General features: G+C 49.3%; 1 protein-coding gene across 1 annotated transcript in view; it reads right to left on the bottom strand.

Moving 5' to 3' along the window:
• espn (espin) overlaps window positions 1–14039 on the bottom strand; it is a 182887-nt gene that overhangs the window by 87016 nt on the left and 81832 nt on the right. The window contains exon 7 of the mRNA XM_078425730.1: window positions 11289–11557. Coding sequence (XP_078281856.1) covers window positions 11289–11557 — 269 coding nt within the window. The remainder of the gene's footprint in view (window positions 1–11288; window positions 11558–14039) is intronic.

Genomic DNA, 14039 nt, shown 5'->3' with positions numbered 1-14039 from the left:
ACTGAGGGATTTGTGGGGACAGATTTGGGGGTCCAGAGGGTTTTGGGGGCAGAGAGATCATTACAGAGGAATTGGGGGGACAGATGGATGGGGGGGGGGGGCAGGATTTGAGGGACAGATGGATTTGAGGATCAGAGGGATTTGAACTGAGGGATTTGGAGGAACATGATTTGTGGGGATAGATTTGTGGGGACAGAGAGATTTGGAGGGGCAGTGGAATTTGGGGGACAGTGGGATTTGGGGGGGCGAGGGATTTGGGGGGGCAGTAGGATTTGGAGGGGCAGTGGAATTTGGGGGACAGTGGGATTTGGGGGGGCCGAGGGATTTGGGGGGGCAGTGGGATTTTGGGGGCAAAGGGATTTGTGGGGGCAGTGGGATTTGGGGGACAGTGGGATTTGGGGGGGGCCGAGGGATTTGGGGGGCAGAGGGATTTGGAGGGGCAGTGGGATTTGGAGGGGCAGTGGGATTTGGGGGAGGGCAAGGGATTTGGAGGAGCAGAGGGATTTGGGGGGGCAGAGGGATTTGGGGGACAGTGGGATTTGGGGAGCAGTGGGACTTGGAGGGACAGTGGGATTTGGGGGGACCGAGGGATTTGGGGGGGGGCTGAGGGATTTGGAGGGGCAGAGGGATTTGGAGGGGCAGAGGGATTTGGAGGGGCAGAGGGATTTGTGGGGACAGAGAGATTTGGAGGGGCAGTGATTGCCGGTGGTGACTGGTCCATGCTGATGGCTGCCGGCCCAAGTAGACGGCAGAGGCTGCGAGAGGCAGGTGCAGGTGACCATCAGCTGTGATTCAGCCCATCAGTGGGGGGGTCACACTGACACTCCCATATAATATGTCCACTCACACCCATTAATCTACTGTGCAACTAATCCTCATCCATGCGGCTTTGTGAGTGAGTGCTGCCAAACATTGTGTCTATTGGAAAAAAAAGCCACAAAGTGCTGGAGTAACTCTGCAGGTCAGGCAACATCTCCGGAGAACATGGATTGAGAACGTTTTGGGTTAGGACTCTTCTTCAGATCGGAGCTGAAACATCACCTATCCATGGTCAATAGAGATGCTGTTTGACCAGCTGAGTTACTCCAGCACTTTGTGTCTTTATTTTTGGAAATCTGCAGTTCCTTGTCTCTATTGGTTTAGGTTTAGGTTTATTATTGTCACTTGTACTGAGGTACAGGGAAAAGCTTTGTTTTGCCTGCTACTGAAGCAGATCAGATAATCTATATATTAAAACTCCTGTTTGTTTGTTTGTTTGTTCCTGAACAACCGCCAAAACGGTACACGATAGCGCGACAATTTTAGGCCCACCTTACTCACCGTCGTCCCTTTGGTGCTAATGGAAGAAGTTTAATTGAAATTGGTGTTATATTTTTAAAGTTATTCACATTTTAAAGTTAAAATCTATCTCCTGGGGAGGGAGGGAGGTGGTGGGGGGAGGGGGGGAGGAGGGAGGATAAGGGGGGTTGAGGGGGATGGAGTGGAGGGGAGGGGAAGGAGGGGGAGGGGGTGGGGGGGAGGGGGTGGGGGGGAGGGGGGCGAGGGGGGAGGGGGGAAGGAGGGGAGGGGGGGTGGTGAGGGTGCTGCACCATTGCAGGAGAGGTTTGGGCCCAATAGGTCCATTTGGTCTAGTTAGTACAATACACAAATCCAATCAAGTCAAACTCAAGTACAATAGATCGAGCAAAGGGGATGACACAGAGTGCAGAATCAATTGGTATTGGTGCTGCTTATGTCTGGCACATACATTAGGTTAACTTTGATCAACTGTGCATGGAGGAGTTCTGAAATATAAACAGAATACACCAGAGATACTCAGCAGGTCAGGCTGCATCTGTGGGGAGAGAAACAGAGTTACCATTTTTGGTCAAAGACCATGGCAAATACAGCGAGAAGAAAAAGAAACATCGGATTTATATTGCACTTCTCAAATCTGTAGAATTTTCTGCCACAGAAGGCAATGGAGGTCAATTCACTGGATGAATTTAAAAGAGAGTTAGATAGAGCTCCAGGGGCTAGCGGAATCAAGGGGTATGGGGAGAAGGCAGGCACAGGTTACTGATTGTAGATGATCAGCCATGATCGCAATGAATGGCAGTGCTGGCTCGAAGGGCCAAATGGCCTCCTCCTGCACCTATTTTCTATGTTTCTATCCCTTTCAAAGTTTGCTTTAGCTGATGAAATACATTAACATTTTTAAATACTGGGAAGTGCTGGCAATACGCCAGTCAACCTGTGCACTGCTATCTCCAAGTAAATAACAATGTCATTGTTATAAAGTTGTTGGCTAAAGGAAAATGGAGATGATGCCACTGCTCCTCACTGAAACAATTTCACAAGGATTGTATATGTCAACCTGACAGATTTTAGATTTTTAGATTTAGAGATACAGCGCGGAAACAGGCCCTTTGGCCCACCGGGTCCGCGCCGCCCAGCGATCCCTGCACATTAACACTATCCTACACCCACTAGGGACAATTTTTACATTTTACCCAGCCAATTAACCTACATACCTGTACGTCTTTGGAGTGTGGGAGGAAACCGAAGATCTCGGAGAAAACCCACGCAGGTCACGGGGAGAACGTACAAACTCCGTACAGACAGCGCCCGTAGTCGGGATCGAACCTGAGTCTCCGGCGCTGCATTCGCTGTAAGGCAGCAACTCTACTGCTGCGCCACCGTGCAGAAAGGGACAGAATGGATGGGGCGTGTGGGAAAGAACTGCAGATGCTGGTTTCCCCCGAAGATAGACATAAAATGCTGGAGTAACTCAGCGGGTCAGGCAGCGTCTCTGGAGAGAAGGAATGGGTGACGTTTCGGGTCGAGACCCTCCTTCAGATGTGGAGAGGTACAAAGAACATGTAAGGTGTGAACAGAACAGATCAAAGCAGATTCTGATCAGGGAAATGTACAATGGTTCATTATTGGATGAGGGGAAGGTGACAATGAGGCACGCAAACAGTAAAATTAATCAGGAGGAATTAGTAGGAGAACTTGGACGGGGATGGATGGATGAAACAGGGGAAAGCAAGGGATGGGCATTTGGTCGAACGTCTCATCAGAGAGAGCACAGCACTACAGGACAGTCGGCCACTTAAATATCCATCCTCCTCAGTCTTCCTGCACCTGTCTCAGGGGTTTTGATCCCACAACCTTGTGAGGTGTAAGTGTGGGGACTCTGCCCACTGTCTTTGCCCCCCTTTTACACACGATCGGGGCATTTTAGAGACTTTTGGATGGGCACATGGAAATGCAGGGAGTGGAGGTACATGGATCATACGCAGGTAGATGAGTGTTGGTCCTGGCATCATGTTCGGCACAGCCATTGTGGGCCGAAGGGCCCGTTCTAATGCTGCACTGTTTCATGTTCTATATTCTAAACTATGCTACCTCCCCTCCCTTGTACCGCAACCCCCACCTACCCATGTCTGCTTTGAGGTTTGCGTGGCATGGAATGCAGGGCTGTTGTGAGGAGTTGCTGTTTTACAGGTTTAATACCATTTTAAAAAGCCACATGCAATTGATTTTCCTCTTTTATTCCCCCTCAGTAATCACTCCCGCTCTCTGACTTTGTTTTGCCTCCAACTCTGCACAGCTTTCTTCTCTAATGACCCAATTTAAGAGTATCCTTTTCCCCCGAATAATGAATTGTCACCAAATACTTGCAGAGGGGAGCTTCAATTTTTAATGGGTTGGCAACACACTGGGGCCACGATCAAAATCGCAAATGAAACGCAAAGCCACACAAAACACAGATAATTAACCGAAGGCTAATCTGACCAAACATTGTTTCCAAGTGGATTTTTAATCAAGTGGAGTGTTTGTGAAGAAAAGGATTTGAACAAAACTCATCGCTTCTCACTAACCAGATTTTCTTTGCTCTCATTTTTAACAAGAACATGCAATTAGACGCCACTTGAAAGCCACACACTTTCCTTACCTGCACTCACTATTGTAACTGAGAAAATGTAGCAACCAAACTCTGCATAGACCGGATGTGTAGGACGGAACTGGAGATGTTGGTTTAAACCGAAGATAGACACAAAATGCTGGAGTAACTCAGCGGACAGGCAGCATCTCTGGAGAAAAAGAATAGGTGACTTTTGGGTCAGACCCTTCTTCAGATGGAAAGTAGGGGTGAATGGAAGGAGGGGGTGGGGTTTAACGATTTATCCCCCCACCCACCGCACCTCTATTTTCAGTCTGAAGAAGGGTCCCGACCCAAAACGTCACCTATTCATTTTCTCCAGAGATGCTGTCTGACCCACTGAGTTACTCCAGCACTTTGTGTCTAACTGCACAGATTGAAATCGGTCATTGGAGATACAGCGAGGAAAGTCCCTTCAGCCCACCGAGTCCGCACCGACCAGCGATCCCAGCACAATAACACTACCCTACACACACTTGGGACAATTTTCACATTTATACCAAGCCAATTAACCTACAAACGTGTACGCCTTTGGCGTGTGGGAGGAAACCGAGATTCTCGGAGAAAACCTGCGCAGGTCATGGGGGAGAACGTACAGACAAGCACCCGTAGTCAGGATCGAACCCGGGTCTCTGGCGCTGTAAGGCAGCGACTTTACCACTGCACAGGAGGGTGGTGCATTTCCTTGGAATATTGCTCGGGGAACATTCTAACCTGTTACTTCACAGAAGGTTTTTGACCTGAAACCTTAACTCTGAGCCTCATTCCACAGATGCTGCCTGACCTGCTGAGCATTTCCAGCATGTTCACTTTCAGTTTAGCTTGCAGACGCAGCACGGAAACAGGTCCTTCAAGCCATCGGGTCCACACCGACTATCAATCACCCGTTCACACCAGTTCAATGTTTTCCCACTTTCTCATCCACTCCTCGCACAATAGGGGGCAATTTACAGAGGGCCAATTTACCTACAAACCTGCACATCTTTGGGATGTGGGAGGAAACCGGAGCATCCAGTGGAAACCCACAAGGTCACAGGGAGAACGTGCAAACCAAAAAACAAGCTCAAAATATCCTTTCCTCAGCGATAAATGCAACAAACAGTCACGTTCCCAGGGTGGTTATTAAAGAGAAATTAATTATTTTGTTACTTTAACAGGGTCTTCAGCACCAGTTTGAAGCTCATTAGAGTAGATGTTGCCTAATTGGACAGGTTCTTCAGGGCTCCCGATGAACTAAATAGCAGCAATCAGAGAGTGGGTAATTGTACTCTCACACAACAAGCCACCATGCTTCGCTCAACACCTAATAAGTTTAATCAAGGCTGAAAAGTTTGACAAAAACATTCAACTGCAAAATGCATTTGTGATCGCTGCTTTTATAATTAGTTTATTTGCAAAAAAACAGCATATCTGGTTAAGTCTGACCACAACGGGACTAAGGATAAACAGCACAGCTCCCTGAATCTGCTCCTCTGTTTCCATACTTCCTTCAGGCAGAGAAGGATGCCATTCTGCCCGCTATGTCCATGCTGGCTCACAAAGCATAGATCATTGAACAGTGCAGGACAGGATGTGCAGGAAGGAACTGCAGATGCTGGTTTAAACCGAAGATAGGCACAAAAAGCTGGAGTAACTCAGCGGGACAGGCAGCATCTCTGGAGAGAAGGACAGGATCTGGCGCTTTGGGCCACAATGTTTATGCTGAACATGATGCCAAGCTAAACCGATCTCATCTTCCTCTACATGATGCAGATCCATCTATTTCGATCTGAAAGAAACAATCCCAATCCCGTTCCGCGTTTAGTTTTAGTTTAGAGATACAGGGCGGAAACAGCCGACTAGCGATCCCTGCACACTAACACTACCCTGCACACACTAGGGACAATTTACAATTAAACCTAGCCAATCAACCTACAAAGCTGTACGTCTTTGCAGTGTGGGAGGATACTGGAGCACCCGGAGAAAACCCACGCGGGTCACGGGGAGAACGTACAAAGTCCGTGCAGACAGCACCCCGAGGCCAGGATCGTAGTTAGGTCCCTGGCGTTGTGAGGTCCATATGCTTTCCCTGTAACTGAGTATCCTTTAACATGGCCCTGGTCCTCCCATCAGTCAGGGGTACTGGGGGTAACTAACCGAACAGTGGACATGGAAGGAGAGTGAGGCACCAAGAGAGACCCTTGCAATTATGGAGTGGACGTCCACACCCACCCAGACAGTGCGGGAAGTCAGGATTGAACCAGGATCACTGGAGCTGTCGGACAGGAGCACTAAATTGTATCTCCCAGGCATGTTCACCTTCCCAAAGCCATTCGCCAAATCCCGTGACTCACGAGCAGTATCAAATAAAAAGAATGGGAAAACATGGGGTGGTGCTGCAAGACTCAAGTGTAGAATCATAGAGTCACACAGCACGAATACAGGCCCTTCGGCCCAACTCGTCCATGCTGACCAAGATGCCCCATCTTCGCTAGTCCCATTTGCCACATTTGGCCCTTATCCCACTAAAACTTTTCTATCCCTATAGCCGTCCAAATGTAAGTGCCAGACCTTGCAGATAAAATAAACAATAGACAATAGACAATAGGAGCCAGCACCGCCATTCACCGTGATCATGGCTGATCATCCACAATCAGTACCACGTTCCTGCCTTCTCCCCATATCCCTTGACTCCGCTATTATTAAGAGCTCTATCTAACTCTCTCTTGAAAGCATCCAGGGAATTGGCCTCCACTGCCTTCTGAGGCAGAGAGTTCCACATATTCACAACTCTCTGAGTGAAAAAGTTTTTCCTCATCTCCATTCTAAATGGCCTACCCCTTATTCTTAAACTGTGGCCCCTGGTTCTGGACTCCCCCAACATCGGGAACATGTTTCCTGCCTCTAGTGTGACCAATCCCTTAATAATCTTATATGTTTCAATAAGATCCCCTCTCATCCCCTCTCATCCTTCTCAATTCCATTGTATACCAGAGTATAAAGGTTGCCAAATTAGTGAAGCAGGTAAAAAGAAAAATCGCAAAGGGTTCAATGTATAAATTGGTAAAATTACACAGTTTATAGCACAGAAACAGGCCAATACATGCAGTTTGTAGGTTAAAAGACTGGAGCGACTAGGCTTGTATACACTGGAATTTAGAAGGATGAGAGGAGATCTTATCGAAACGTATAAGATTATTAAGGGGTTGGACACGTTAGAGGCAGGAAACATGTTCCCAATGTTGGGGGAGTCCAGAACAAGGGGCCACAGTTTAAGAATAAGGGGTAGGCCATTTAGAACTGAGATGAGGAAAAACCTTTTCAGTCAGAGTTGTGAATCTGTGGAATTCTCTGCCTCAGAAGGCAGTGGAGGCCAATTCTCTGAATGCATTCAAGAGAGATCTGGATAGAGCTCTTAAGGATAGCGGAGTCAGGGGGTATGGGGAGAAGGCAGGAACGGAGTACTGATTGAGAATGATCAGCCATGATCACATTGAATGGCGGTGCTGGCTCGAAGGGCCGAATGGCCTCCTCCTGCACCGATTGTCTATTGTCTATTGTCTATTGTTAATTGGCTTTGGAGGAAATTGTAAATTGTTCCAAGTGCATAGGATAGTGCTAGTGTACAGAGAAGGCTGGTCAGTGCGGACTCGGTGGCCGAAGGGCCTGTTTCCACATTATATCACTAAAGTCTAAAGTCATCCACCTAATTCAATCACCAATTAATGACCAACGAGGCTACAAGTAGAGGATGTGTAAGAAAATAACTGCAGACGCTGGTACAAATCGAAGATATTTATTTCACAAAATGCTGGAGTAACTCAGCAGGTCAGGCAGCATCTCAGGAGAGAAGGAATGGGTGACGTTTCGGGTCGAGACCCTTCTTCAGACCAGTAGAGGAGGTGGCAGAGGGAGGTTTTGTGACCTTCCAGAGGGAGCAGGGTGGGTGTCACCTCCATCCAGAGTCAGGCCCACTTTTCCAAGACTGAACCCCAGCCTAGCCCTGCCTGTGTGTGACAAAGAGTGCAGGGCCCAACAGGCACAGACAGAACCTCCTTTCACAGAAGCCCCAAAGACAAGGTGCCACCCAAGGGGCGGCACGGTGGCGCAGCGGTAGAGTTGCTGCCTTACAGCACCAGAGACCCGGGTTCGAGTGCGGATACTGTCTGTACAGGGTTTGTACGTTCTCCCCCGTGGCCTGCAAGCTCCGGTTTCCTCCCACACTCCAAAGATGTACAGGTCTGTAGGTTAATTGGCGTTGGTAAAATTGTAAATTGTCCCTCATGTGTAGGATAATGCTAGTGTAGGGGGTGATCGATGGTCAGCATGGACTCGGGGGGCTGAAGGGCCTGTTTCCATGCTGTATCCTCCAATCTATCAAACAGGTTGAGTTTGTTGTGTATTTATGCAAGTCACAGAACGTCATGCGGACCACTGAAAGAGTTTGCAAGGAACAAATCTCCAGCACAATGGAGATTGCAGTACGCACACAGCTCTAAACCTTTAATGCACTGTTGTTACTTTATCCACTGTTGGAAAGGATTTAAAATAAGCTTATTAGCACCAGCATTAAAATAGCATTGATCCGAATGTACCTCGTATCTGACCTTGCGTTATCAGCTGCTACCTGAGAGGGTGCTTTAGGTGTAACGTTCATTGCATGTGCACTTACAATGGGAAATAAAATGACAAAGAGCCGTGGGAAAGAACACAGGAATTGGACAACAGTGCTCGTATACATGTGTATTTGTGAATATGTGTATATCTGCACACACTGAGCTTGTTTTCTCTCTCTCGTTTATCATCGTTTACTGTGTTTACATATTCTGTTGTGCTGCAGCAAGTAAGAATTTTCATTGTTCTATCTGGGACTTAAAACACTCGACTTTCTTTCAACGGGCTAGGATTGGCAGAATGGGCCAAATGGCTTTCTGCTCTGCTATCAGGTTCTGGTTCCGGTACCAGTTGTAATAACGATCAGGCTGCAGCCCATCACGGTTCACTTGCACTCAATGTCATTTAATATCACATAGCAACAGGCAAGTGTCAGTGCACCTTGCTCTCTGTTTACCCTTGCTCATCCAGTAAGTGGCTTCTGCTGATGCAATGACAGCTTGCATTGTCCTCCATGCTCCAGCATTGCCCGGCTAGCGACTGAGCAAAGCCTGCGATTAATCAACACATGCTCCGGCTACGATTCCATGAATATTTCGCTCAGTGTAAGAAAATAACTGCAGATGCTGGTACAAATCGAAGGTATTTATTCACAAAATGTTGGAGTAACTCAGCAGGTCAGGCAGCATCTCAGGAGAGAAGGAATGGGTGACGTTTCAGGTCGAGACGTCTCTCCTGAGATGCTGCCTGACCTGCTGAGTTACTCCAGCATTTTGTGAATAAATATCTCGCTCAGTATCGTCGTCTCTAACCACAGCTACGTGGAACACAGAACAGTACACACGCGTGCCGAGGATGTGCCGCCGAGAACAAAGAGGGACCCGACGGAAAAAGGTAGAGAAGGAAGGGGGACCATCGGAACTATATTGAATACTTTTGTAAATTTGTCCCCGCTCTACACTCGGTGACTCTTTGTAGACTTGTGCGTTGTGTGCAAAACAAAGAATGTCACTGTACCAAGTGCGCATGGCAACAAAGCATCAATTAATTCATAGAAACATAGAAACATAGAAAATAGGTGCAGGAGTAGGCCATTCGGCCCTTCGAGCCTGCACCGCCATTCAATATGATCATGGCTGATCATCCAGCTCAGTAACCTTCTCTCCATACCCCCTGATCCCTTTAGCCACAAGGGCCACATCTAACTCCCTCTTAAATATAGCTAGTGAACTGGCCTCAACTACCTTCTGTGGCAGAGAATTCCACAGACTTACCACTCTCTGTGTGAAGAAATGTTTTCTCATCTCGGTCCTAAAAGACTTCCCCCTTATCCTTAAACTGTGACCCCTGGTTCTGGACTCCCCCAACATCGGGAACAATCTTCCCGCATCTAGCCTCTCCAACCCCTTAAGAATTTTATATGTTTCTATAAGATCCCCCCTCAGTCTTCTAAATTCCAGCGAGTACAAGCCTAGTCTATCCAGTCTTTCTTCATATGAAAGTCCTGCCATCCCAGGGATCAATCTGGTGAACCTTCTCTGTACTCCCTCTAAGGCAAGAACGTCTTTCCTCAGATTAGGAGACCAAAACTGTACGCAATACTCCAGGTGTGGTCTCACCAAGGCCCTGTACAACTGCAGCAGAACCTCCCTGCTCCTAAACTCAAATCCTCATCAATTAGGAATATGCCCACAATGCCACATGATGCCAAGACTAAATGTGATCTGCCTGCACATAATCCACAGTCCCTGCACATCCATGCACCTATCCAAAACCCCACTCTCGTATCTGCCTCCACCACAACTCCTGGCAGCACGTTCCAGCCTCCCACCACTCTGTGTAAAAAAAACCTGCTCTGCTCATCTCCTTTAAACTTTGCCCATCTCTCTTTAAAACTCTGTCCTCTAGCATTGTGTAGTTCCAGCCTGGGAGAAAGGTTCTGACAGTCTGCCCTTTCTCTGCCTCTCACACACTCTGAAGAGCCCACTGTATATTGGATATATACAGTCCCTCCTTTCTCAATGTCTGGTACCTGCCACCGTCCACGTCACAGGTTTGCCCTCTCTCTCTATCCGTCTCTCTCTATTCCTCTATCTCTGTTTGTCTCCCTCTCTCTTCTCCCCAATTTCTTTTTCTTTTTCTTTTTTTTCTCTCTCTCTTTCTCTTTCTCTCTTTCTCTTTCTCTTTCTTTCTCTTTCTCTCTCTCTCTCTCTCTCTCTCTCTCTCTCTCTCTCTCTCTCTCTCTCTCTCTCTCTCTCTCTCTCTCTCTCTCTCTCTCTCTCTCCCTCTCCCCCCCCCCCCTCTCCCTCTCCCCCCCCTCTCCCTCTCCCTCCCCTCAAGTACCCCTCTAAACCTGTCCTGTCCATTGTACCTGTTATTGACCATTTCCTCTGGCATCTACCCACCACCCTCTGCATGAAAAACGTGCCCCTCGTGCCCCTTTAAATCTTTCCCCTCGCCATAAACCTAAGCCCTCCAGCTTCAGACTCCATTACCCTGGGAAAGAGATGGTGACCATCCACCTTATCGTATCTTTCACGGTTTTCTAAGTCAGCCTTCAGCTTCCTTCACTCCAGGAGAAACAACCCCAGCCTCTCCACCCTCACCTTGCAGCCCACATCCTCCTGCCCTTGTAACTCATTTCTGCACCCACTCCAGCTGAGTGTCCTCCACCCTACAGCAAGGAGGCCGGAGCCTGCACCAAGTGTGGTTTCACCAAGATCTCGTGCATGGCCACCATGAGATGCCATGTTGACTCAGCCCTCACCTCAGGTTGCCTTGGCGCCTCGTTGCCGACGGGCCGCAGGTTGCTCCTCGTGCTCACGTAGACATCTGCGGAGGGCGCTGCTGCCGGGGGACTGGGTGCCGGGTAGCAGGGAGGAGGAGGTGGAGGCTGGGAGGTCGCTGGTGGGATCGGCGCTGGGAAGGTGGGAGCTGGTGGAAGAACCTTGTGTCCAGCCGCCTGGCTTTCCCGAGGCCTCACCTCTGGGTTCAACATGTCCATGTAGGTGTCCATGTCGCTGATCGCCGACGGCCCTGGGAATAAGGAGGTTTCATCAGGATCCGAGACTAACATGGGCACGCAGGAAAAAACAGGCCACAAAGCATTGGTTTCATGGGGAATCTGATGGAACGTACTATCTGATCAGTGTGTTAATCTCTCCTATCAAATACCGAGTGAGAGAAGTAGAAAAATGCTAGTAAAACTCAGCAGACCATCTGTGGAGAGAGAAACAGAACTGACATTTTCCACATGGAACGTTAACTTTCTGCACAGATGTTTCTTGGCCTGCTGGGTCTTTCTGCTCTGTTCTGTCCCATCTCACATTTTTATCATCTGCTGCTTTTTGCTTTTGCTGTGCCGTACCGCCCGAGGATCGACCCACGAGCAACTGCTGGGAGCGAGGGGACCATCGCGAGTAACGTGACAGGGGGCACACTGAGAACGAGAGGGGACGCTGTGGCCGGGTGGGGGTGGGAGTGGTAGGGGTGGGGGTGGTGGGGTATTGGTGGAGGTGGGGTTGGGGGTGGGGGTGGTGGGTGGGGGTGGCGGTGGTGGGTGTGGGTGGGGGTGGGGGTGGTGGGGTATTGGTGGGGGTGGGGGGTGGGGGTGGGGGTGGTGGGGTATTGGTGGGGGTGGGGGTAGGGGTGGGGGTGGTGGATGTGGGTGTGGGTGGGGTGGTGGGGTATTGGTGGGGGTGGGGGTGATGGGGTGGGGGTGATGGGGTGGGGGTGATGGGGTGGGGGTGATGGGGTGGGGGTGGTGGGTGTGGGTGGGGGTGGTGGGGTATTGGTGGGGGTGGGGGTGGTGGGTGTGGGTGGGGGTGGTGGGGTATTGGTGGGGGTGGGGGTGGGGGTGGTGGGGTATTGGTGGGGGTGGGGGTGGGGGTGGTGGGTGGGGGTGGGGATGGTGCGTGGGGGTGGGGGTGGGGGTGGGGGTGGGGATGGTGGGTGGGGGTGGGGGTGGGGGTGGGGTATTGGTGGGGTTGGGGGTGGGGTTGTGGTGCCAACAATGATGGGGGGACCTGCAGACTGTAGATAGGAATGTTTGTTGAACCTTTGTAAGTTTGTTGGCACCAGACACTTGTGTGCTGCCCGGGTGAGGTCTGCTGTGTGGTTTTTACCAGATTGTGTGCTTATTAACAAGGTCTTTCACTGTACCTAGGCACGCATGACAATAAAGTATCATTGACATAGAAATTGCAACATTACTAGTCATTCCTCGGCACACAGACTGGTGCCCCACTTCGGTCACTGTGTTACCAAGCTGAGGAACTCTGCAAAGCATTTTGTCGACCACCTTCTGTTTATGACACTCTGACTGGCAATGTTGGTGGACAAGGAGACCATCATTAAGTTGTATAAGAAAATAACTGCAGATGCTGGTACAAATCGAAGGTATTTATTCACAAAATGCTGGAGTAACTCAGCAGGTCAGGCAGCATCTCAGGAGAGAAGGAATGGACGACGTTTCGGGTCGAGACCCTTCTTCAGTCTGACCCCTTTGCTCGACCTATTGTACGTGAGTTTGACTTGAGTGTATTTATGTACAGTATAGTATTATAGAAACATAGAAAATAGGTGCAGGAGGAGGCCATTCGGCCCTTCGAGTCAGCACCGCCATTCATTGTGACCATGGCTGATCAGTCTGAAGAAGGGTCTTGACCCGAAACGTCACCCATTCCTTCTCTCCTGAGATGCTGCCTGACCTGCTGAGTTACTCCAGCATTTTGTGAATAAATGGCTGATCCTCCAATCAGTAACCCGTGCCTACCTTCTCCCCATATCCCTTGATTCTAGTAGCCCCCAGAGCTCCATCTAACTCTCTTTTAAATTCATCCAGTGAATTGGCCTCCACTGCCTTCTGAGGCAGAGAATTATCTGATCTGATTGGATAGCAAAATAGAGCTTTTCATTGGGCACATGACAATAAAACTAATTTCAACGGGTGATAAGGAGGTTTCTAAAAGAAAAAAAAAATCATGAAGTCTGTTCAACACAGACTTCAAGGGACAGATGTAGAAACAAGGAACTGCAGATGCTAGTTCACACAAGGTATTTATTCACAAAATGCTGGAGTAATTCAGCAGGTCAGGCAGCATCTCGGAAGAGAAGGAATGGGCAACGTTTCGGGTCGAGACCCTTCTTCAGACTGATGTCAGGGGGGCGGGAGAAAGGAAGGATATAGGTGGAGACAGGAAGATAGAGGGAGATCTGGGAAGGAGGAGGGGAAGGGAGGGACAGAGGAACTATCTAAAGTTGGAGAAGTCGATGTTCATACCGCTGGGCTGCAAACTGCCCAGGCGAAATATGAGGTGCTGTTCCTCCAATTTCCGGTGGGCCTCACTATGGCACTGGAGGAGGCCCATGACAGAAAGGTCAGACTGGGAATGGGAGGGGGAGTTGAAGTGCTCGGCCACCGGGAGATCAGTTTGGTCAATGCGGACCTAGCGCAGGTGTTGAGCGAAGCCTGCGCTTGGTTTCGCCGATATAAATAAGTTGACATCTAGAGCAGCGG

This window comes from Rhinoraja longicauda, chromosome 30, assembly GCF_053455715.1.
Source record: "Rhinoraja longicauda isolate Sanriku21f chromosome 30, sRhiLon1.1, whole genome shotgun sequence".
In the NCBI taxonomy this organism is placed as follows: Eukaryota; Metazoa; Chordata; class Chondrichthyes; order Rajiformes; family Arhynchobatidae; genus Rhinoraja; species Rhinoraja longicauda.
This window is presented reverse-complemented; position numbering and strand designations above follow the sequence as displayed.